At 42.9% G+C, this 25,862-nt stretch overlaps 1 protein-coding gene across 1 annotated transcript in view; it reads right to left on the bottom strand.

Moving 5' to 3' along the window:
- Positions 1–4,466: 4,466 nt before the first annotated feature.
- The window catches only part of NCAPH2 (non-SMC condensin II complex subunit H2), a 30,056-nt gene continuing 8,660 nt past the window's right edge, over positions 4,467–25,862 (bottom strand). The window contains exons 5-21 of the mRNA XM_066592214.1: positions 24,453–24,534; positions 23,733–23,804; positions 23,496–23,575; positions 22,965–23,119; positions 22,342–22,425; positions 20,837–20,925; positions 20,224–20,295; positions 19,456–19,522; positions 19,257–19,367; positions 16,493–16,546; positions 14,096–14,166; positions 13,516–13,618; positions 12,840–12,914; positions 11,618–11,673; positions 11,140–11,241; positions 8,043–8,192; positions 4,467–7,015 (exon numbers count right to left, since the gene is read on the bottom strand). Coding sequence (XP_066448311.1) covers positions 6,869–7,015; positions 8,043–8,192; positions 11,140–11,241; positions 11,618–11,673; positions 12,840–12,914; positions 13,516–13,618; positions 14,096–14,166; positions 16,493–16,546; positions 19,257–19,367; positions 19,456–19,522; positions 20,224–20,295; positions 20,837–20,925; positions 22,342–22,425; positions 22,965–23,119; positions 23,496–23,575; positions 23,733–23,804; positions 24,453–24,534 — 1,570 coding nt within the window. The 3' untranslated portion in view covers positions 4,467–6,868. The remainder of the gene's footprint in view (positions 7,016–8,042; positions 8,193–11,139; positions 11,242–11,617; positions 11,674–12,839; positions 12,915–13,515; positions 13,619–14,095; positions 14,167–16,492; positions 16,547–19,256; positions 19,368–19,455; positions 19,523–20,223; positions 20,296–20,836; positions 20,926–22,341; positions 22,426–22,964; positions 23,120–23,495; positions 23,576–23,732; positions 23,805–24,452; positions 24,535–25,862) is intronic.

Here is a 25,862-nt window from a genome sequence, read left to right as displayed (position 1 = left end):
GGGATGAAACTGAAAGGGAGGAGACCTAGATTAAATATTAGAAAAAAACTTTCTGACAGAGGGGGGTGATCAATGAGTGGAACAGGTTACCATTGGAGGTGGTGAGTTCTGCTTCAATGGAAGTGTTCAAACAAAGGCTGGACAAATATCTGTCTGGGATGATTTAGTGAATCCTGCACTGAGCAGGGGGTTGGACCAGATGACCCTGGAGGTCCCTTCCAACTCTACCATTCTAGGATTCTTAAACTTAACTTTTAATAATCTACATTAAAATTTATTTCTGGACTGTCTATGCAGAAAGCTCTTCTGCTAGGCTCCTCTCTTTTTTTAGGTTTATTGTAGTCTGTAGCTCTAGCTTGACAAAGACCTATCAGGTTGAAACTTAGCTATCCTTTTTTCTGGTATGGGAGAACAAACTTCACTATATCTTCTTGCACTTATTTATGCTGTCATGTTGCCTTGTTTTGGGTAATCGGAGTAGTGCCACACAGCCATGCAGCACGTCATCTTCACCAGGTGATAGCACTGAAACTAGTGAGCAGAGGAGTATTTAAAAAAATAAAAATAAAAATAAATTAATCACGCATCTGTCACCTTAGTTTATAGTGCTGCAGGGGAGGTGACAGGTTCCCTTTAAATTGTATTCTATAGTACAGGATTCCCCAACTCCAGTCCTCAGGGACCGCCAACCGGTCCTGTTTTCAGGATTTCCTCAGTGTTGCACAGGTGATGTAATTATTATCAGTGCCTCAGACATTGCCACAGGTGTACTCATCATAGGATATCCTGAAAACATGACCTGTTGGTGGTCCCTGAGGACTGGGGTTGAGGACCCCTGCTATAGGGGATAGTCAACCAGCAGAGGGTTGAGGCATCGGTGACGCAATTGGACAAAAAGGAGTTTTGGTACTGATTTTAGGATGGATTGGAGAGAGGAGAGTTTAGTGAAGGTAAGAGCAATCAGTAGTAAGTTGCAGTAATCAAGAAGAGAATGCATCAGGCCAAAAAAGTGTTTGAGCTGCTTCCATAACACTGGACAACAGTGAAAATCTGTCCAACTTGAAAATAGGTATTTAATCATTTCATCATGGAAGATACAAAAATGACATTGAAAACTTTGGCTCTGCTCTGTAGCCCATTTAAGTTAATTATATGCACCTTTATTCAGATCCACAATAGTTGAACTAAAATGTAAATCAGATACAGTTATGCTTAAATCTTAGAAGTGATATGTATATACTACAATAAAAAAATGCAGTTAAGTGTTCTCAAACTTGTTTTTATCTCCCGCAATTTCAGGTTAGAATCCAGAATGTCAAGTAATTGTAAAAACGCTTGAGAAAACTTTTGTTACGTGGGTGGTGAGGTGACATTGACAAGATACACTCCAGAAAAGGAGTACAAGCAACTAGCAAAGAGAATCCATTCACGTGATTAAGCCCTTTTATTTGAAGTTTGGTTTTATAGATACACTGAGTTAGGCCTACTAAACAAAATTTAAAGTCATTCATTTTCCAGGACCCAAAATTAGGGTAGTTTAATTATTTTGAGAAAAGAAAGAACCTCAAAGCGTATTTTTTGCATTTTGATTTGAAATTAGTATATATAAAAGAGAGCTAATAAACTAAATCTAATGACATTCATGTTTCCATTCCAGTGTCTGGCACCATCATAACCCCCCGACGGCATGCCCGATGCCTTGGGGTCACACTGGACTCTGACCTCTCCTTTACCCCCCATATCCAATCTCTGGCCCAAACATGCCACATGCACCTCAGAAATATTGCTAAAATACGTCCGTTCCTAACCACGGACACGCTAAAGACGCTCGTGGTTGCGCTCATCCACTCCCGGCTTGACTACTGCAACTCGCTACTCATTGGCCTCCCCCGCACTAGACTCGCTCCACTCCAATCCATACTAAATGCAGCAGCTAGGCTCATTTTTCTATTCAGTCGTTATTCAGACGCCTCTGCATTATGCCAGTCGCTGCATTGGCTGCCCATCCACTGCAGAACTAAATTTAAACTCCTCTACCTCACTCACAAAGCTCCGCATGGCGCTGCGCCACCATACATCGCCTCCCTCCTGTCAGTACACCACCCAGCCCGCTCACTCCGATCGGCTAACACCCTCAGACTAAACACCCCTGTAATACGAACCTCTCATGCTCGCCTACAGGACTTCACCAGAGCAGCACCCATCCTCTGGAACGCTCTACCCCAAGGCATCCGGACAATTCCCGATGCACGAAATTTCAGACGTGCCTTAAAAACGCACCTCTTCAGGGAAGCATACAAAATCTCCTGACCTAGTCCCCCGCCCCTCCCTATGGTGCTCCACCCTGTTTGCCTTCTGATAAATGATCTGTACATAAAATTTCCTATTGCCTATGTTCCCCAACCCCTGCACCTCCTGTACCACCCTCAACCTATTTGTGTCTAACCCAATGTATCTCACATTGTAATTGTTGTATTGTTTTGCATTTATCCATGCCTGAAAGCGCTGCGGAATAAGTTGGCGCTATACAAATAAAGATTATTATTATTATTATGTTTCTCGACCCCAAATTAGGGTAGTTTGACATTTTTTTCCCTTTCTTAAAATAATTAAAGTGCATTTTTGTTGTCTCTAGTTTAATAAGAAACGGGGCAGATTCTGGACATCTTTTTAAGGTGCAAGTCAATGACCATAGGGAGTAAATGGAAGATCAGAGTCAAATAGTACCCCAAAATAGTGGATGTGGATTGCGTAAAATAGAAGGCGGAAACACAAGTTGTCTCGTTTTAGGCCAGTTTCAGACAAGCATATTGTAACATGTCAGTAATACGGATACATATTTACCCTGATAGGAGGGACGCAAAAGCCAGAAAAAAAACTGCAGTCAAAAATATCTCCATGTGATTAAATTGATTTACATTAATTCTGTATCCTGGTCCACAAAACATGGACAGAATACAGAGCTAAAATATGCTAGTCTGAAAGCGGCCTTAAAAATATTGTTTCAGATAGGGCATGTCAGAGGCAGCAGGCAAAGGCTTACAGGAGTAACAAAAAAAATATACATTTACTCTAAAAAGCTAAATGTACTCGCAACATAAGGCACTCAAATTATGGCTGCAAAAATTGTATTCCATAGGGAGACTTCAAATTTGTTGCTGTGGCCCTTGCTGACATAAAAAATTAAAAGGATGCTCAATCAAGCTGCGGTCAGGTGACTAACCCAGCCTTTAGAGAATATTCCATTTCTTTGCCTCAAGAAGCTCTTCTGTTTCCACAGTATGTTTCGGGCTGTTATCCGTTCACATGGTGAATCGCCATCTTATCAGTTTTCTAGCATTTCAATAAATCTGAGTTCTATCCAGTTCATAACTCTTCCTATTACATCTAGCCGCCACACTCACATTAAACCGTGACTGACCCAGTTTCACTGGAAGCCACATCACTGCCTCCACTGTTTGACAAGGCACACTTTAGATCACGCCTGTCTTTTCTTTCTTCATACCATTCTCAAAGTGGCTGTCTTATGAAGCTCAGTTCCCTGTCTAGAAGACGACCCATCACTAATATGGCTAGAGACTTTTCACATGGGCAAAATATTTCCACAATACACGTAGACAGCTTGATTTGCTGCTTCGGTTTTCAGCTCCGTTTTGCGCATGCTGAAAATTCTACACCAAAATCTGCATGTATAAGTCTTCAGGTGCGTTGTGCAGGAGTATTCTGCATCTGTGAAAGGTCCTATACAGAAGAAATTGTAATATAGACATGAATTAAATCCACGCATGTGAAACAAGCCTAAGGGTAAATTCACATGCAGTTGTTTCTGAAACGGTCTTATTCATTTGAGCGGTGTTTACAGAGTCCATGTTCTTCACACTGAAACAACCTCAGGGCTTATTCAGACAATCGTATATCGGCTGGGTTTTCATGCCCAGCCGATATACGGTGTCCCTCTCTGCAGGGGGAGGCGGCTGAAGAGCCAGGAGCAGTGCTCTAAGCTCCCACCCCCTCTCCACTATTTGCAATGGGAGGGGGCGGGACAGGGCAGGGCTAAGTTCTGGAATGTAGCCCTTCCCATTGCAACTAGTAGAAAGGGGTGGAGAGGGGTCTGGAGCTCAGTGCACTGCTCCTGGCTCTTCCAGCCTCCTCCCCCTGCAGAGAGTGACACCATATATCGGCCGGGTGTGAAAACCCAGCCAATATATGATTGTCTGAAGCCGCCCTTATCAGATGAGGGGAGACGATTTTCTCTAACAAGTGTGCCACATGTAAATATACTCTGAAAATTTCAGCCTTTTTATTCAGCCCAAGGGTGTATTCACACAGAAAACTTTCTTGTGAGAGTTCCAGAGGATTCATAGGACAAAACTCGCACAGGAAAAGACCACATTTACAAGAGACTTCTATCTCAGATACCCCAAGTTCAAAAAATAGTCAATTATTTTTTTATGGGAGGGTTTATTTAAAAAAAACAAACAAACAAAAAAACCATCCCTATCACATACCATGCAATTTTTGTGTGAGCACGATGCTTTTTTTTAAATTTTTTAAATGCAGGTTACTTTGGGGACAAGATGAAGAACCAGGAAGTGCAGAGCAGAGGGAAAAAGAGCAAAAACACGCATGAAAGTAGTATGAAAAGGTTATTCACTGACCAAAAATCACACTCACACTTGTGAATACAGCCTCAGGGCTTATTCAGACAACCGTATATCAGCCGGGTATTCACGCTGGCTGATATACGGCTTCCCTCTCTTAAGGGGGAGGAGGCTGGAAGAGCTGGGAGCAGTGCTCTGAGCTCCCGCCCCCTCTCCACTATTTGCAATGAGGGGAGGCGGAGCCAATTCCCAGCACTTAGCCCCACCCCCTCTCATTGCAGTTAGTGCAGAGGCGGTGGAGAGGAGGCAGAGAGAGACGCCATATATCGGCCGGCGTGAATACCCAGCCGATATACGGTCGTCTGAATAAGCCCTCATAATGACTTCATTCTATTGCATCAAAAGTTCTGCAGCTACCAAATGCAAATTCAACATGTGCAATTCAAATGCGGTAAGTCAGCTGTCCAAATAATTTTGATCCTTGATATTTTCAAAGTCATCATTTTCTGGCTTTTGAGTAAATGGGGGGAAAAAACACTTTAAAAAGCCCTTAATATGTAACATGCATTTTTTTTTTTAATTCTCTCATCTCGTACAGGTGTCTCTTCAAAATAAGTTTGGAATGCCTTAACAGTTAATACAATATTTTTGTTAAACCCCCTTGAAATACAACGGAAGTGTAGGGTTTAGCTTTATCTTAATGGCTTTGTTATGAACCCAGGGCTATGGACTCAGTAAGCCAAACCTCCAACTCCTTAAAGGAGTTTTCCAGGGAGACTACTACTGATTACCTATTCTCAGGACAGGTCATCAATAGTTGATCGGCTGGGGTCTGTTGCTCAGCATAGTTCGAGTTGATTTCAATGAGAGCCATGCCTGCAGTTACAAGCACCGGCCACTAAACAGACGTCGGCGTGGAGACTTCCGCGCCGACCTCTGTGTATTTGCGGCGCTGACAGCAAGCCAGCTGATTAACTATTGATGCTTGTCCTGAGGATAGGTCACCAGTACTATTCTCCCTGGAAAACCCCTTTAAATTTTCCTAGACTGACTCCTTCATATAGGACTCATTTTATGTGATACATCTATTAAATAGCAACATCAGGCTTTTCATCACGATGATAAAATAATAAATCTACATCCTAGTTATCAATGTTTTGGATAAACATGGACTTAGATGAACATTATTTATAGGGCTTTTCCTAAATTGCTAAAAAAAAAAAGCAACAAATTCTGCATTAAATTAATTCTACCATATTATATAATAAAATTTATATTTTTATATGCTGGAGTTGGTACATTTCTACTGACCCCACCAAAATGGGACTCCGTTCTCATTTAGCCTCTGACCAACTACCCAGCCGATGTACAGTCTTGTCCAAATACTTCTCGAGCGGACTGCATCTCTATTTTCTTTAAGTTCCTTAGTTTGTCAGAATGGAACAATCCTGAGTGTTCGGCTGATGACGGAACGTGATCAACATAATGAAAATTATGTCAACACATTTTGTCCTCCGCTTAAGGGTGTGTTCTCAACATAACGTACACATCAAAAAACACCATAGCAATACCAACTGCACATCAAAAACAGTGCTGAAAAAAAAAAAAAAAAAAGCATATATGTTTTTGCCATGAAACAGATGGTCACTTTGTACGGTGTATATGTTGTTGCTAGGGCTAAAAAGGAAGAAGTGTTTAGAATCAATTTATACTTCTTACACCTCTTCCGACTATTTTTTATGGTCCCAGGTTAGAATTATATACTTATGTAAAACCGTTTACTTTTCCTAAAATGATCTATGTCCAGTTATGCTGAAGCTACTTTCATGATGTAAAAAACAAAAACAGTAGCAGAGAGATTCATTTTATATATAAATTTAAAAAGGGACAGTAAAGACGACTGTACAAAATAGACTTTAAAAAGTATGTACAGAATATAAATGTAATAAAAACATTTGCTTCTTTGGTAAAATGCACATGGCACTGCACCAAATTACAAAATTACTGAAATCACCTCCCATTACTGAAAGGCAAGAGGAGTCGTCATCCATAAAGTTACTTGGCTTCAGCAAGCAGAAATACACCACCGAGTCTCCCGCACGTCCGTTCACCGCTTGCTGTGTGTTTTGTCATTTTCGGTGTTTTCTGGCAGCATCACTTTTTTGTTAGATGCAGTCTGTCTTATATAAACAAGTCTATGATAAAGTAACAAAATAGTAAAAGAATGGACTCAGATGTAAGATGATGTGTAATGGACTTTTGCATCTTTACTGTCCCTCTCCAGCAAGAGATGGAGCTGTGTACGTCTTGAATCTCTCATGTGCCCTCTGTTGACTGAGAAGACGTAGGGACATTGTATCCAGTCCTTCATGGAGCCCTGGCTTCTGAGACACCTCTACTGTGTAATCGTTGGCCTAGAAAGACAAACATGGGGATTTAACAGTCAGTATTGCATTGCATGTAAGTAAATTGTGCACCTTACAAGCGATTACAAACACACAGCAGGGAAGCCAATGGGGATCCCCATTACCCACATATTTCAGCCAGTCAACAAGTCATAGCTAAGTGTCTATAACTTGTCCACAGGCTAACAAAAAAGCCAGAGAATGGTGCAGAGACAATTTGGCCAACACCATTTTATGAATCTGCTCATAATCCGTATCCAAGGGTGGATTCAGACGACTGTATATTGGCTGGGTTTTCACGCCGAGCCGATATACGGCGTCTCTCTCTGCAGAGGGGGAGGCTGGAAGAGCCAGGAGCAGTGCTCTGAGCTCCCGCCCCCTCTCCGAGGGCGATATACGTTCGTGTGAATCCAGCCTTAGGGTTATTGATTGTAAGGCACTAATATTTCCTAATGTGTGGAATCAAAATTATTAATACTCAAATAAGTTTAACTATTTTATGCAAAAGCACACAAACTACATATGCATCATACTATGAGAAACCGAAAAATATATGGTCTTAAAAGAGGTAAAAATTTAGCAGGCTGAATGTTATCTGTAGTCTGCACATGAGGAGCATCTATGGGCTAAGATTACACAGGTTTGATGGTAAGACATTGGATCATTAGAGCAATGCCAATTAAAAGTGCCCATTTACAAGTCCTGTGGCACCTGTAAAGTATGGCTGTACTGTTTAAACTAAAAGCCTGTTTTACATCATTTTATAAGGGCTCCTGCACACTTGTGTTTTTCTTGCGCGTTTTTTTCACACGATATCGCTGCGGTTTTTTAACGCGATTGTCAATGGGACTTTCTAATGTTAAAAACACATCACAAGTTTGTGCTTTGCAATTTTTGTGCGATGCGTTTTTAACATTAGAAAGTCCCATTGACAATCGCGTGAAAAAAACGCAGCGATATCGTGTGAAAAAAACGCACAGGAAAAACACAAGTGTGTAGGAAGCCCTTACGCTGTTAGGACATGGTGAATACTTACCAGCTGAAGAGATGCCAACATGTATCGGCAAACTTCATAGGGCTGCTTGTGTGCCATTAGACTTGCAAAGGATCTCCATTCTCCCACTTTACTGAATTGTGACACCAGACGATCTCCATAGTCATGAATATCATAAGCACCTTGTTCTTCCTGCAAGAACATACATAAAAAGGTGAAATGTATACCTCAAGTTTTTGAAAGTCAGTTTAGAAGTTGTATGGATGTGATTATAGGACACCACTGCCAGGAACCCCGGTGATCAGAATTTCATCTCCAGGGCAAGATTGCAGATGAAAGGTCATAATTTACAATTCACTGAAAAACAGTGGGTCAATGGAGGTGTAGGGTTCAGTCATAGCGTTCGTATGCCTAACAGCAAGATCACATGCTTTTATTGCAGTTTTGCAGTGTGGTTATTAGCTACACACTTAACATGGTTCACCTGTCAGGACTCAAGATGGCAGTATAGTAGTTCTATTCTTGTACACAGCAGGCAGTATTATGGTCTAGTCTAACCTACATAACTATTGGCTGTGAGCCCAAAGCCTTATTGTTTGCCATAGACTTCACATGTAGTTCTTCTAAAGCTATTGGTGAGTCTAAGTAATCCCTTTACTTAAGTGCTGTCAGTTTTGATCTGCACTGGTCTGTATCCTGGAGGAATATAAAGAGGTGTAAAAGTAGTAAAATCTTCCTGTTGGCAGCGGGACTTATATTAATTTCCCTGAGACACCCTGCAGCCCTCTTATATACGTAGAGCCCATCTGAGGTGTGCCAAGAGTAGCTGGAATATGCCCCCCCACCCCCACCCCGCTTAGAAGTGTTTCTTTATAAATCCCCTTTTATTAACATCCGTTTCCAAATCCTACTGTATTAGAGCCTCCTGGGCCTCCCTGCAGTGCTGACGGCTCAGGAGTGCCATTCTGTATGTGTGCATGTTCCATTACCAATCTTTTCTGTACTTCACGACCCAACCACCGCCGTGCACGTTTAGTGCTGGCAATGCTCTGGATTAGAATACCTCTCAGATAAGCCTTCACAACATCCCATTCAATCCATTAGTAGAACAAGGATTATAGCAAACTCCTCTAGAGACACAGTAACACTGCCAATGCTAATCACATTCAGCCAAAAGGCATTTGATTACCAGAGTTCACTGCGCAGGTTAGCGACAGCAGTTCTACCAACCGGGGGGAATCAGAGATGGAGTGAGGTAGCAATGCAACCACTGTCGTACTATTGTATGGTAGGTCATTACCCAGCCAGGTCTATGCAGGATAACGAGTGGTACACGTACTCAATTACAGGAGTATTGCCAAACCCCAATGTTTCTAACGTGCCATAAATCAAATAGTATGTCCTGTAGAGGAGTCAAAGAGTGCTCCGCTACATATCAGCCACAGGAAGCCTGTCCCGAATGGATCTACAACAGAATGAGACAGGAATGCCTGGTGTCACCCCATATGGTCCAGGAGCTGTCTCATGACTCCACTATTGTAAGGGCGCAGGTTGTAGAGAGATTAGTAGGCTAACAATAATACACTTTACAATGCAAGTATACAAAACATCCCTCTGAGTCAAGTTTACTGGAACAACATTGGAACAAAATAGATTTATGAACCAATATACTGTCAGCCCTTAAATACTGTGTGTGGCATGGTAACCGTGTCCCACCCAAGCCTTGTGGACAATATGCTAAGTCTCATCTACCAGGTTAGTTTCTTGCAAACACAGAATCAATGGATGATTGTTGAACTGCTTGAAATATAGGACATCGTTTAACAGGGTCCCCCAGAGTACATTCTAGGAAAGGACTAATTATCTCAACCATTAGCTGATAAAAGGAAATTCTCTGCAACATAAAGGGATAGACCAGTGATCTCTTGTGTTATGGGAAGACTCACTAGTAAACCCTGTATTGCACATGTAGGAAAGTGACAGAGCAAGCTTCACATTTATACAAGGGGTGTCAGGAGAGAGGAAAACCCTAAGGCCTCATGTCCACGGGGAAAATCAGATCCGCTGCAGATTCTACATGTAGAATCTGCAGCGGGTCCCTCCTGCCCCGCGGACATGAGCGCTGAAAATAAGAATTTAAAAGTATTTACCATCCGGCGCGGGCGGAGAAGATCAGCTGTTCCTCACGGCCGGATCTTCATTTTCGGCCGGCGGATGAATTCCTGACGCCGGCGGCACGTCGCCGGCACGTCGCCGACGTGCCGCGCGCATGCGCCGGGCACATCCGCCGAGCCGAAGCAAGGAAGATGCGGCCGTGAGGAACAGCTGACCTTCCCCGCCCGCGCCGGATGGTAAATACTTTAAATTCCTATTTTAGGTCTCCCGCGGATCCGGACGGCTTCCATAGGCTTCAATAGAAGCCCGTGGGAGCCGTCCCCGCGGGAGACCCGCACGAAAATGGAGCATGGTCCGGATTTTTCCATGCTCCATTTTTTTTTAAATCCCTTTTATTGACGATCCGCGGGTATTTATCTACCCGCGGGTGGTCAATGCATCCCTATGGGATGCGGATCCGCATGCGGGAGATCCGCTGCGGATCTTAAATCATATTTTGCCCGTGGACATGAGCCCTAAAAGGAAAGAAAACCTGCAGAACAAAACAGGTTGCAGCAGCAGTTCTCCATGTAGCTGGGTATGCCGATGGGCATAGAGGACCATATCACAAGCAAACCACTGTGCATAGTAATAGTGAAATAGTCCAGCCAGCAAGTCCCTAATTTAGCCATCATGGATAGGAGATTGTGACCCTGGGCTACAAAGGGGAAACATTAACAAGGAGGCCCAGTTAGACCGATGCATAGCAGACAAAGATTACTTCTTTAATTCTCTCTGCCTCATAGTAGTTGTTCAAGGTAATTCGGCCATGGTTAATCCAGCCTGAGAGAGAAAAGAGCCACTGAAATCTCAAGTAAAAGGGGTTACAAAACTGTAGGCAACCCCAGGGCTTCTAACTGCCTATTTCTACATACAAATAGAAAGGCGTGTTCCGCTTTAACTTTTAAGTTGTTAAAACTAAAAATGTAAACTACAACACCGAAGTTGGGTTTGAGGTAAAGACAGTTCATTCTTTAGGCAATACCTGTTCTTGAAGTTGCGGTCCCATTTTATCCTCCCACTCTCGCACACGCAAGGAAAGCACTGTTTCTTGTGCATATTTCTGAGAATTTGCAATAAATAACTCCTAAAATAATGAAATAGAAATCACTTTGTTCAGTAACATTTAAATGGAACCATCCCAAAAATTAACAAAAAAGTCCCATTATGAACAAAAACCTCTTTTACACCCAAGACACCTAAGCTCATTAAAAAAATGCAGCTTGAAAGCCTATATTAGATCTAAGGCAGCATTTACAAAAGCATTGCTGCATTATATAGAGCTGCTTAAATATGTTGAGCCATTAATGAAAAATAGACTATCAAAAAGGTCATCCTCATGCATTCATTAACTTCTCAAACCTCCTAAAATACCAGCTAACAAAGTCCCTGACCTTCAGAGAAGGTTATTATAGTAATCCATTTATCCCTATACAGAAGTTCACATAATATACTGCACTTACCACATTTCTTCTCACAAGATCCTCATACGTCATCTGGTCCTGGAGGTCCATTGGATCTGCAAAAGGACAAAGTGCTGTCATTTACAGCTTTAGGCTGCAGGTCCATGGGCGTGATTCCACCAGCGATAAATCGCCGGCGAATCACGCTGTCTGAAGTTTTCCATAGCGTTGCTATGGAAAGAGCAGCCGCAGCGTCCACAAGCGGAGAATCCTAGAGATTCTCCGCTTGCGGGATTCAAATTGCAGCATGCTGCGATTTGCTGTGGTGAGCCTATCTGTGAGATAGGCTCAGTGCGGAAACAGTCAGCTGTCTCCTGCTCCCTGGCGGCAGCTCTGCTGTGGGATAATCGCTACGCCCGTGGGCAGGCAGCATTACTGTATATCACAGCCAGGAGAAGCAAATCTAAAATTCATCAAATTAGAAAGAAACAAACAAATATAAACTAAAATAGTCTAAAGACCTAGCAAAAGTTTTTATAATCCATTTCCAACCTAAATTAGCAGCTGCTGCACTAGAGACAGGTGCAATCAAGAAGTTATTATGCTGTCTCCAAGCCTCATCTCAGTGTCCCTATAGGTTTCAGTATGTATACCATGTAATGCCTCAAAAGCAGAGCTAAAATGGAAAAGCACCCATACAAAATCTGCGCAGCCCCATTTTATACCTGTAAACCTGCAGTTTCCGGTGGAAGCATACTGAGATTTCTAGCTACAAAATCCAACATATCAGGCAGATATGTCCATATGCAATATACCATCCAGCAAAAAGAAGTGTATACTTTGTAGTATGCAATTTTTTAAACAATGGGATCCTACAGACGACAGGTGCCACTGTATACAGTGACACCCATTGGAGGCATATCAAAAAATTCTCTTGCTGTGTACTTTTGAATACTGCAAACCAGTGTGGACATACCCTAAAGCATGGCTACATTCCTCCATAAAACAGCTCCACTCGATGTGTTGCATTTGATATTGCAGCTCAGCTCTACTGAAGAGTTAAATAATACCATAAACATGTGGACCGCAAAAGGTGCAGCTTTTTAGACAATATACTGTCTAAATTCTGATGCCGTACTCCCTTCTTGGCTGTAGTGCTAAACTAGGACTATTGCCATTACTGCTGGTTAAATTATATTAGCACGCTCCCTTCACTTATACCATAGAAGACCGTCACATAATACTGAAGATAGCTAGCACGAACAATGTGATTATGCCTTACCGACATTCGCACAAGCTGGCTCTTCATGCAGACTAGCTGGAACATTCAGACCTAAATCTTCATGGTCTGAGAGATCTGCCGAAATGAAAAGTGTGCAATACAAAGAGAGGTTATTTATGCTCAATCTGATAAGCATGGTTTTCATGATACCATTTAATACTTCATTCTAGTAAAAGCCATTTGTAAAATATTTTCTGAGCCCACACTTATGCATATTCTACATGCAGTCCTATACATTCTCCCCATCATTACCCAGCAGTCTACACAGTTTCGGGTAGCGACCGATTAATGGGGTTTAGACAGCATTTATAGTATATATACACTGTACAAGCTTAGTATAGCAAGGCTGGATTCACATGGCCACATGAGTTGTGCTTGAGAAACTGTGGTACAATTTGCATCAGACACCCATCCTTGGGCTGTCCATTCTCCATGGACACTGAACACTGCACGGTCTAATTGTCTGTAAAAACAGGCAAGAATAGGGCAGGCAGTGATATATTTTTTTTCACATGCATCATTGGTTAGTGTTAAAAATTGTTCATGTGAATAGGCTCGTAGGTTATATTGTGGTGTGTGCCGTCTAATGAATACAGAATGAATTGACCCCAAGTCCGTATCCCATTTTGTGCAACAGCCCCCAGCAATGACCATATTAAATCTTACACACACACACCTGCACCATCATCATGATCCAGATAGTCTGCATCAAGTACTTCTTCTACATTATTTACTGGGTCTTCAGCTAGCAATTCTGCCACCTTTGCAAATTGTGGTCCCTAAGAAAAATGTGAGGTTATTAGAAAATCACATGTAAATAAAACCCTACACTAGGATATATTATATGGTATATAGTGGTAGGGTTTGTATTTAAAAGGGGTGCATTATTTCTTGTCAGTGTAATCCCTTTTCTGTTTAACCCACTAATAAAATCAGGGATATTTTCACTGCTAAACTGATCAAGGCTACATTCACATCTGCCTTGAAATCTTAGTTTGAAGCCTCCAGCATAAGAACTCAGACGCAACAGCAAAACCAGCTGCACTATTTCGACCCTTATGGGGTCTGTCCTATGCCTCTGAGATTCAGTATTTTAGCTATTTGGCTCCAAAGACGGAGCCGAACAACGGAAAGCAGAGAGCGGCTGGTTCACAAGGGTGAATGTAGTCAAAGACAACACACACTCTGATAAGAAAATCAAAGAAAATATATAACCACTGCACTGTAACTTTTCAGCCAGTATTCAGAACAGTTACCATTCTTTTCTGGAGTTGTCTCTGTGCAGCAAGACGTTCCTTAGCATGCTTCCAGTACAACACTTCCATATCTGCAAGATAACACAATAGGCTTGGGTTACAAGAGTATTAATCATGTCACTCACTGTCAAAGACACGATGAACTTAAATGCCAACCCCAGACTCAGATCTAGGCTTCATATTAAAGCCCAAAGTCATATCACAATGCAAGCTCTAGCTGCAATATTCAGCATAGCACTGTAGTTAGCAAAAAACACACCCCTTCCCCATTAAAAAAACATAAATTGGGACTGTATCTGTAAAGTCCTGTAATATAAAACTAGTGCATTATCTATCACACACGGTGATCACAGAGCTGTATATCCCCAAAAATACAAAGAAAAACAAAGAAAGAAAAAAAAAAAAGCTGTTCTACAGCTTTGCTTGACGAAAATATATAAAATTGATGGGTTTCCAATTATATTTCCCACCTATGACAGCTTAGCACAATTCTTTACTGGTATTTCTACTTGCATATTAGAGCTTCGGCCAAGCCTACTACTCCCCGATTGCTTCATGCCTGGCAAAAGGTTGAACAACAAAAATGCTACGCAACTTTAGAAAAAAGAACAACTCACTGAGGGGTGCTTTTTTGTGTGGATTCAATAAATACACTTCAGCATTATACTCTGGTGTGCTGTTCCAAGTCTCATCTGTACATTGATTGTCGTGATGGGTGGAACTTGCACCCCTTTACCCGTTAACGAACCATGAGGCTTCAACACCCTAACACCCTTCTGAGTTTCAGATTATAGGAACACAAAAACAAAATTATTTTATCCGACAGCTATTTCTTCCCATCACCACTGTACATGCACCCTTGGTTTGGCCAAGCTTGAATGTGTTCTCATTAAGAGGGGTGGTAGGCAGTAGCTCTAGTAGCGGCTTATCTCCCTTGACAACAAAAGAATCAGGGCATTTTGAATTTCAACATGTGAGATTCTCAACAACATCTGCTGAACATGTAGTAGAGATTAAATGGCCCCTACAAAGCCTTATACAAATATTTATGGCCACCTGCAGTTTGTAGTCACACAGCGTTTATAGCATACTGCAGATGAATGCAACTCTAAGGCATACAATAACATCCATTGCTCATAAAGACACCCGCACCCTTAACGCCCTTTTAAATGCAACAATTATCGCTCAAAATTTGTTCAAATGTCTGAAAATCAGCAATGGTAACGTGCAAACACAGGCAGTCGTGTACAATTCGTTCAATTGCCGTTAGCCAAGGTTTTTAGGCTGGCATAAAATTCATCGTTTGGCCTCTGGAAATTCTTTTAGTTTGAATGCAGTGTGTTCAGCGGCTTTGCTATGGGTTTGTTTTGCTCTGCATATTCAATTCGTACAGTATTTACTCAGCCAGGAGGAAAACAATGGAATGTGACTGCCAGATATTTGCTCAGCTGGGCAAAGTGTTTATGCAAGAAAAGTCGCCTAAACACACATCCAGCTGAGCAAACAACTCGCAGAGGAAAACACAGATGATTAAAGCAATTAATTTGTTATTCAAAAATGTTGGCAGCTTGCTTGAAGTTTGTTCAGTCATGTGGTTGTTTAAGCGATATTCTTTGCGTGTAAATAAAGCCTTGGGGCTCACTCACATGAGCGTATTTTGGCTGCATTTTACACACCAAATGTGCATGTAGCATGCATATTCGTTGTGCATTATAGTATATGAGTGTGTAAAATGCACATCAAAACAGGACATGCTGTGTTTTTTTTTTTACCCTCACAGTTTTAAAAAATACGTAATATGCAGCCTAAATACGCTCAAGTGAGCCCTTAGGGTATATCCACACAGCAGAATCTGACAGAATAATCCGGCTATAAAAAAAAAATGGCAGAAGTCAGCAGCTAAGCCAAATACTCTGCTGTCAATCGGCATGCGTGTATAGCCCAATCAACGGGCAAAGCCTGCATACGGAATTTCAAACACGATTCCACGTTGTGATGTCACTTTCTAATTGGGAATCTACGACGAATCACATTGGAAATTCAACATGTGGATTTTGAAAGGGCTAAATTCATGTGCGGATCCGCAGCCGAAACATGGCTTAGCTGCAGTTTTAGAGGCAGAATCCGTACTGCGAATTCTGTGTCCGAGTCTGCCGTGTCAACACACCCTTAGAAACATTCAGACAGTTATCAAACTTGTATAACAAAAACTGTCCTTGTGGTTCCTAGCAATCAGAGACCAGATTTTATTTTTAATGTCAACTTGAAAACTACACAGTGATTGCTTGCTATAGGCAACAAGGCCAGTTCTTATGTTAGACAAACTAAATAGTTGAGAGCTAATTATTCCATACCATTCATAGTATACGCCCAAGCACAAATACAGTCTAAACATACCTGCAAATGTTGGACCTTTCCTTCTCGTCTTCACTGCTTCTGCTCCATCCCATGCTGCAAAAATAAAATCATCAAGCAGAGACTTTAAGCCACCATTACTTGTAACTGCACAACAGTAAAATGGTAACAGATAGGACATAAAGCTTGACTCATTCAACCCGGCCTACTAAATTCATAATGCAGGCAGGCTATTAAACGTGTAGCAAAAACAGGATGTTGGTCATCGTAACATCCATTACTCGTCACGTTTATTAGGGGGACACAGCAAGGCTGAATATAACTGCTAGATGGCATAGTTGGTCAGTTGCAGATTATATAGAATATAATCTGTGTCATTTTTTTGGACGTTGCCTTTTTTACCTTTTAGTGATAGAAAGAGGGCTCAGCCAGGCATAGTGGGGACCCCATCACTAGCAGGCCACAGCAGGGTTAGATCCCATCTATGCCTGCTTTTCTACTGGAGGTGGGGTAGAAAGCAGAGAGGTTAGGGCCACTCTGTTCTCCCTCCTCATGTGAAGGAACAAGGTGATCCAATTCAAGCCCTGTATTCCCAAATTAATAAGAAGAAAATTAAAACGTGAGAGAAGGCCTTGCAGAGCAGGTGGTCTCCCTCCTGCGGACACCAAGCTAAAGCCCATTTAGGGTTATAGATGGTAGAGGGAGCGAACACTTTTCTTACTTAGTGTCTGCCTCATAGTGGCAGCAGCTATACCTAAGGTCTTCCTGTGTCCCCTAATGACAAGGATGAGAAATCCCTATTAAAAAGTCTCATACATGTGGCATGAAGACTGACAGTTTAGCATCTCGTATCGCTCGACTCTACTGAGCTGTACATAAATCTGTGTGCTGCAATAAAATTCTTGGTTTGGGTACGGTAGTTACAGAGCAGTCTTCTCATAAAGGTTATGCTTCTAAAGCTTAAAAACTGTATATACAGCATCCAATGGAGTATACCACCATGCTTACTATCTTTTTTTTTAGGTCTTGCTGGTGTTCAATTTATTTTGCCTCTCTACAAAATCAGACCGGTATAATAAGGGCGCTTACTATACCTGTCTGATTTAGCAATAGGCGATTGCAGACCAGGCAATCCCATGTGCTAAAAACCACAGCAGCACAAACCTTTTTCCTATCACTGTTGGTTACAGGGTAAGGCCGCTCTTACACAGCCTGCTTTTTACCGCTATTAGTGCAGGGCTTCAAATGCTGCGCTAAGCGTGATACATTACCTCCATTGATTTCAATGGAGCTTCGCAAACTAGCGCTCAAACAAGTCGTTTTTAACTACGCAATTTTCAAATACTCTGCTCTATTTTTGTGTTTTTAGTGCTTTTTAACGCAGCTCACTACCCAATGATGGGGTGCGCTTAAAAACACTGTCAAACTCAGTGGGATACGTTAGAAAATGCTGTGGGAAATCACGGTAAAACACTGCGTGTTCAAATGCAGCGTTTTGTAACACATGTTTGAAAGTAACATAGTAACATAATCCGTTAGGCCGAATGAAGACAATGTCCATCTAGTCCAGCCTGTCTATCCTCCTGTGTTGATCCAGAGGAAGGCAAAAAAAAAACCAAGAGCAGAAGCCAAATAGCCCTTTTGGGGAAAAAAATTCCTTCCCGACTCCCTAATGGCAATCAGACTGTTCCCTGGATCAACCCCTAATAGTTCCTACCTGCCTGTATTCCCGGATTAACAATTAAACTAGGATTTATAACCTATAATATCCTTCCGCTCCAGAAAGACATCAAGTCCCCTTTTAAACTCCTCTATGGATTTTGCCATCACCACCTCCTCAGGCAGAGAGTTCCACAGTCTAACTGCTCTTACAGTAAAGAACCCCTTTCTATGTTGGTGATGAAACCTGCTTTCTTCTAGACGTAGCGGATGCCCTCTTGTTACCGCTGCAGTCCTGGGTATGAACAGATCATGGGAGAGATCCTTGTATTGTCCCCTAATGTATTTATACATAGTCATTTGATCACCCCGTAGCCGTCTTTTTTCTAGAGTAAATAGTCCCAATTTGGATAGCCTCTCTGGGTATTCCAGTCCCGTCATTCCATGTATTAGTTTAGTTGCCCTTCTTTGAACCCCCTCCAGCACTGTAACATCTTTCCTGAGCACCGGTGACCAGAACTGTGCGCAGTATTCCATGTGAGGCCTGACAAGTGCCTTATATAATGGAAGGATGTTCTCGTCCCTCGCCCCTATACCTCTTTTAATGCACCCCAAGACTTTATTTGCCTTTGCAGCAGCTGACTGGCATTGGTTACTCCAGTTTAGTCTACTATCCACTAGTACCCCCAGGTCCTTTTCCATATCACTTTTCCCTAGCGGTACCCCATTAAGGGAATATTGGTGATATCCGTTTTTGCTGAAATGTGCATTATCTTACATTGTATTGTATTAACTTTTTTTTAAAAAATGCATAGAGTATAGAACGGATACAATCATAGCAAGCTTCGTACTAGGTTGGCACGCGTTTACGGTCTTGATATACACAAAAATATATTTCCATTCCCAGACAGAAAGCAGTAGTCTTGAACTACAATAACGTCTCCGATTTCTTTTCATAATACAATAAAGTAAAATAGTACAATAATGTAAAATATGTTCATTTCATGGCAGATCCAGTTTAAAACCATTAATTTGCGGTTCCCAAACTAATTAAAAATTATGGAAAATTTATGCTGCATTATTCATAATACAAGATTTCTTCAAACGTCTACAATCATGACATGCTAGTGTGTAGAATTATACTCACATGAAGATGTGAACCACTTCATGAAGTCTTGTAACTTGCAAGGTAATCTCCTCTTTCTCTTGTTATTAGATAAATCATCTATTACCCCTCGAGGAACTGTATAGTGCTTGCCTTACAAAAACAAAAAGACAAAACAGTTCAGACACAAATCCCAAAACACAATAGAGGCAAAGTAACCAAGAGATTATGAATTGTCAACCTTTTTTGAAGGGTTTTTCTTCAGAAGATTCAAAAGGATCTAAACTGCCCCAAGGATCCAAAAGATTCTAGATTAAAAAAAAAACAAGAACTAATTCAAATAATGGCTAATGTATCATACATAGAAAAGGGAGAGGGGAATCCCTACGGCCATCAGCTCTGTTTGAGGTCGGAACTAAACGGCGTAAAACTGACCCTGTTGTCTATAACGGGGTCCGTTCGATTTCCGCTCAGCTGCCCGGCTTTTGTACGGAATAGTGCTGCATGCAGCATTTTTCTTCTGGTATCTTGAGCCGCATCTGCGACGGAACCTCCGACTGGAGGCTCCAACGCAGAAGTGAAATTGACCTAAGGCTGCCTGTCCACGGGCATATTTTCACCGCGGGGAACGCAATAAAAAGCTTTCCCCCCGTCCACGAGCGGAGAATCATAGCAATTCTCCGCTCATGGGCGGCAATTCGCAACATGCTGCGAATTGCCACGATTCTCCACGGTCAGCCTGTCAGGGAGATGCTCCTGGGTGGCGGCTCCCACAGTGGAGATCTGCCGGGATACCGCAAGGCCCGTGGACAGGCAGCCTAAGGCTAATATATCAGTTAATATCCAATTTTTTTCCCTAGACAGCGATAGGTCATCTACCAGGAGACGCGTGTCCCCTATTTTTCTGCACCACAATAATGTGCTAAAATTATACTTCTTGTATATGTCTATAACTCAAAGGGGTTATCGCAAGATTGAAACGTTACCCCATATTCACAGATAAGAGTACCTGGACATTTGAAGCTGGCATTTCCTTCTCCGCCGTCTCTCGCAGTATATATCTTCGTTCTTCTGTCTGAATCTGTACAAAGACGCAGGTTTTTTGTTTTTTTTAATTAGTAGGTCCTTATCGAAAAGTTTTACTATTTAATTTTCACATTAACAAGACACAGAAGAAATCCTCCGTTTCTCCCACCCACCATCCCAAGGATCCAACTACGAAGATAAAAGTAAGAACAATAAAAGGTCACTGCCATAAAAGATATGGTAGTGGGGGCAAATTTGTCTCTTAAAGTATGCATTTAACAGTAAGAATTCCCCAAAATGTCCCCCCCCCCCAAAAGAAAATAGTCTAAAATTTGACACACAAGTCTTTGCACGATGTAGTATGATTTTCTCTTGAAATAAATCTAAGTACACTATTGTATACACTTTTACAAAAGTGACAGACTAATGTAATAAATGTCTGTTCTGATATAGGGTTTGCTATGACAAGCACAATCCTTCACTGCCAGAACAGACTCTAATGATCAAACATCTGGTACCATCAGATTATCTTTAAGCAAAACTACAGAGTATTTCACAATGCACATAGGATGCAGAAGAATACAAAAACCTATTACCTGTTGTCGCTCAATGTGTTCAGCAGGTTCCATTTCAACATTCTCTACTTCATGGTGATCGTCCAGTGGAATAAATTCCTGATCATGCCCTTTATACATGGAAAAGCATAACCAAAAGAATGTAAATGCCTTCAATCGCATTTCTAAAGCAAATAGAGTTAGTAACTAAATAGATGCAAGACTGTAATCATATAGCCAATTCTGTTCAGTGAATGTATACAAGTGAAAGGGTCCTTCACACAGATGCATTTCTGTCAATACTGTTCACTCTACTCTGTACTCCTCACCATGCTAACAAGGAGAGTCCTGCTAGCCCTGTATTCCCAGAGTCCAAGTGATGGAAGACTGGTGACAAAACCGGTCTGCCTCCTACAGACATCAAGGTTAAACTTGTTAGCTTGGTGCCTGCAGGAGGAGCCCATCACAATTTTTGCTTAGTGACCACCTCATAGTGGCGGTAGCTATACCCATAGTCTTCAGCTGTCTCTCCCAATGACACATAAGAGAAATACAGTGTATAGCTATACATCCATCTTTCAAATGAATGTACTGTATAGTGTGTGCATGCTTGACTAAGTTCGAGAGGAATGCAAATTGCCTAGTTAGGTATTAACAAACAAAAAAAAAAAAGCACTGATGACATAAAAAAGGACCCCAGTCCATCTAGTCTGCCCTTATATTTCCTTTTATTTCTCCTAAGATAGGAGATATGCTTATCTAAGACATGCTTGATTTATTTATTGTTAATTTTCCAACCAATTTTACTGAAAGTTTGTTCCAAGCATCTCCTACTCTTTTCCTGACATTACTTCTGATCTGAACATAATTAAAGGCTTGATCATGTACCCCAGGATATACAGATTAGGCTCTAATTATTTCCTGATAACTTTCAGCATTTTTGTAGCCAGTCTTTGGACTCATTCTATTTTATCAATATCTTTCTGTAAATGAGATCTCCAGAACTGAACACGGTATTCCAGATGTGGTCTCACCAGAGCTCTATACAGCAGGATCACAATCTCCCTCTTTCTACTGGTTATACCTCTAGCTATGCAGCTGAGCCTCCCATGTGCTTTCTTTGCTGCTAGATCCCACGATTGCAGAGACAGCCATGAGTAAGAACGTGTTCATTGCCCAAAACACGTCAGTATTTTTTCCCCACATGTAAATCTGATTATTGTTTTAATGTATGATGGAAAATAAAGCCTGCTTTACACTGGATCTTTTGAGTGCTGCACATTTTTCTTTATTGGATTAGGTTGTATATACCTGGGCTGAGGTATGGTGTGTTTCACCAAATGAAGTTTTAAGTAATGTTTTTACCTGCCCTTGTATTAGTATATAGGTAAATATGGCTGCTGCAGCAATGCTGCATAATATGCTTCGCTTAAACAAGCCACAGTGTCAAAAATCTACAGGAATTATAAGTAAAACAGTGTGCAGATTTTGCTAAGTAGCACACTACCATTACGTGTGCAGGCACTGTAAAAATGAAACTGACTCACCATTATCACCAGAGAAGTTCAACATTTGTACAGCACCTTCAGCTTTCATATTTTCATTCCCATCATTTTCCATGTTCTGTGCACCTGTAAAACATAAGCACTTATCTTAATAGATCTATTAGTGTGTTTATACAATGTAGAATGCTGCATATAAACTAGCAAGGTGGACAAGATTTGCAAAAATCTCATCCACACACTGCAGACAAGCTGTTGGGGCCAAACCGCGCTGAAACCGAAATGCCGCATGGAAATCAAAGCCGCAGCATGTCAATTTTAGTGCCGTCTAGTCTGAGGCTCTCTCTCCTCTCTACGGGGAAGAGATGGCCCCAGCAGACTACAGGCGGCGAAGCCGCTTTAAAACCTGCGCTGAACGGCACGAGTTTTGAAGCTGCATTTCTGCTGTGGAAATCTCGCAGGATTTCCGTGCGGTCCCGCCGCAGTCATTTCGCAAGATTTACATTCAGTGGAAACCCAGCCTAATCCTTTAAAATGACAGAGATTGGAGATAATCTGCAAAACGAAAAGTGATAAAGCAACACATCAGTAGATATGCAATTTCTTTGCTCTTCACAAAAATGAGTTTTCAACACAGAAGTCAGACATACTTGAGAAAGATTTTGTACCTGGCTGAAAACTGCCATCCTCCATTCTCTGAACATTTTGTGCAAACTGTGTTGGGGACATTGCAGCTAGTTCAAACACGAAGATACCACATGCATGGGGAGTGCAGGTGTTCATACGGAAATCCTTCCTGCTGCCCAAGATTTCTCCTTTTCGGCTGAAATATACAAAATTATAGAAAAAAAAAATACTTCGATTAAGGCTAGAATCACATGCAGATTTTGTGGCAGTGGATGGAAAAATAAAGCACGTATGACAGAAAGATACTTTTTATGCAACCATTCTCAGGTTTGGCTAAGAAAAAAAAGAATCCCACAAAACTGCATCAAAAGTTTCCAGAAACACAACAACTAGAATTCCAGCCAAAGAGTGCCTGTACTGGCAGAATTCCAATGGTTTGAAATGCACACATACATGTAACACACACAGTTTTAAAGTGCTTCACCAGTACGAGCCACACTCCAAAAAACACATTGGGCACCGCATACCGCTTTTGCTAATATAAAACTGCAAGCAATGTAAAAATCACTCACCTGCATAGTGGGTCGTTTTTCTTTTCAGTTTCCTCAGGAGGATCAAGTGCCATTGGTGTAAGGGGAACAATGTTCACCAGCTTAAAAAAAAAAAAAAAAATTATATATATCGGAAAAACCAAAAATCACTAAGGCAGATGGGCCAAGAAAAAGATTAGAAATGGAGCAGGGAACAAAGAAATGACTGCATAAAGCATTTACTTATATAACTATTAATAAAATTGTACGGTAACTTACATTTGGATTGTGGTCCTTTTTCATATCCACGTTGGTTTTATTGGGGTCACTTACATCATCTAGGCTGAGAAACTACAAGACAAATAAAATGACATAGGATTGAGAAAACGAGGCACATTGTCTGAAAGGATTTAGGACTACCGCCAGCGTGGGTTTATAATACGATTTCATTTAGATCTACTCCTCTGACTCAAAAAAGAAAAAAAAAAAAAAAAAGGCTATAGAAATGTATTAATCCCCCCCCCCCCCCCCCCCCCCCCAATACTCGTAAAGCAAGCTGCTTTAAAGCAGGAATGTGAATAGGCTGAGATTCCCAGTGGCTTGGGAATCTCAGCCTTCCTCCACATGTGGCTCCCAGCTGTAGGCAGCTTCAGACACTATTATGCTATATCAAGGGTTAACAGCCAAGATAAGAGAGTTATCTCAGATCCCAACTAGGAGTAAGCTGTCAAAGCGGACACTCATAGCATATAGAGCAGGCAGAGTTTCCAAGTCTGCTTCAGTCAATGACAGCTGTCCTTACATGTAAGGCACTAATCTGTAAGGGAGTAAACTAAGGCATTGATTACATGCTCTACGTAAATAGAGTCTGTGGATTTCCCTACGATCACTGACCCGTTAGTGGCCATGTAACGCCATGTACTTCCAAAAATCATGAAGAATGTGACATGCTAACCGGGTGATGCCTCTTGGCCAAGCACCTTGGAGTAAAACACTCACCTTTTGCTCTTCATTTTGGTTTGGAAAGTTAGCATCTTTGTCTACCCCATCTTCTCCAACAGAGGTTGGCTGCTGTTGCCGCCTAAGTAAAACATGATAGGTGTATCTCTTATGTGTAAGGAAAGGTTACAAACAAAAGTTAAAATCTTCAAGATTTCACACAGGCCTGGTGACCCCCTAAAACTAATTTAGGGACCATCAAACCTTCACATCTTTATCAGTGGACTATTTAAGTATTTATTTCTCTACCCATTCAGGTGTGGTAATCTTTTAAGTGCAAATGAATCACATCCAGGTCGGTTCGGTCTCGGTTCGGTCGGTCGGGACGGTCGGTCGGTCGGTCGTCGGTCGGTCGGTGGTCGGTCGGTCGGTCGGTCGGTCGGTCGGTCGGTCGACTCGGTCGGTCGGTCCGGTCGGTGTCGGTCGGTCGGGTCGGTCGGTCGGTCGGATCGGTCGGTCGGTCGGTCGGTCGGTCGGTCGGTCGGTCGGTCGGTCGGTCGGTCGGATCGGATCGGTCGGCGTCGGTCGGTCGGTCGGTCGGTCGGCGTCGGTCGGTCGGTCGGTCGGTCGGGTCGGATCGGTCGGCGGTCGGTCGGGGTCGGTCGGTCGGATCGGTCGGTCGGTCGGTCGGTCGGTCGGTCGGATCGTCGGTCGGATCGGTCGGTCGGTCGGTCGGTCGGTCGGATCGGTCGGTCGGTCGGTCGGTCGGTCGGTCGGTCGGTCGGTCGGTCGGTCGGGTCGGTCGGCGGTCGGTCGGTCGGTCGTCGGTCGGTCGGTCGGTCGGTCGGTCGGTCGGTCGGTCGGTCGGTTATCGGTCGGTCGGTCGGTCGGTCGGTCGGCTCGGGTCGGTCGGTCGTCGGTCGGTCGGTCGGTCGGTCGGTCGGTCGGTCGGTCGGTCGGTCGGTCGGTCGGTCGGTCGGTCGGTGCTCGGTTCGGTCGGTCGGCGGTCGGTCGGTCGGTCGGATCGGTCGGCTCGGTCGGTTTCGGTCCTCGGTCGGTCGGGTCGGACGGTCGGTCGGTAGGTCGGTCGGTCGGTCGGTCGGTCGGTCGGTCGGTCGGTCGGTCGGTCGGTCGGTTCGGGTCGGTCGGTCGGTCGTCGGTCGGTCGTCCAGGTCGGTCGGTCGGTCGGGTCGGTCGAGTCGGTCGGATCGGATCGGTCGGTCGGTTCGGATCGGTCGGGTCGGTCTGGTCGGTCGGTCGGTCGTTCGGTCGGTCGGATCGTCGGTCGGTCGGTCGGTCGGTCGGATCGGTCGGTCGGTCGGTCGGTTCGGTCGGTCGGTCGGTCGGTCGGTCGGTCGGTCGGTCGGTCGGTCGGTCGGTCGGTCGGTCGGTCGGTCGGTCGGTCGGTCGGTCGGTCGGTCGGTTCGGATCGGTCGGTCGGACGGTCGGTCGGTCGGTCGGGTCGGTCGA

Source organism: Eleutherodactylus coqui, chromosome 2 (assembly GCF_035609145.1).
Source record: "Eleutherodactylus coqui strain aEleCoq1 chromosome 2, aEleCoq1.hap1, whole genome shotgun sequence".
NCBI classification, from domain to species: Eukaryota; Metazoa; Chordata; class Amphibia; order Anura; family Eleutherodactylidae; genus Eleutherodactylus; species Eleutherodactylus coqui.
This window is presented reverse-complemented; position numbering and strand designations above follow the sequence as displayed.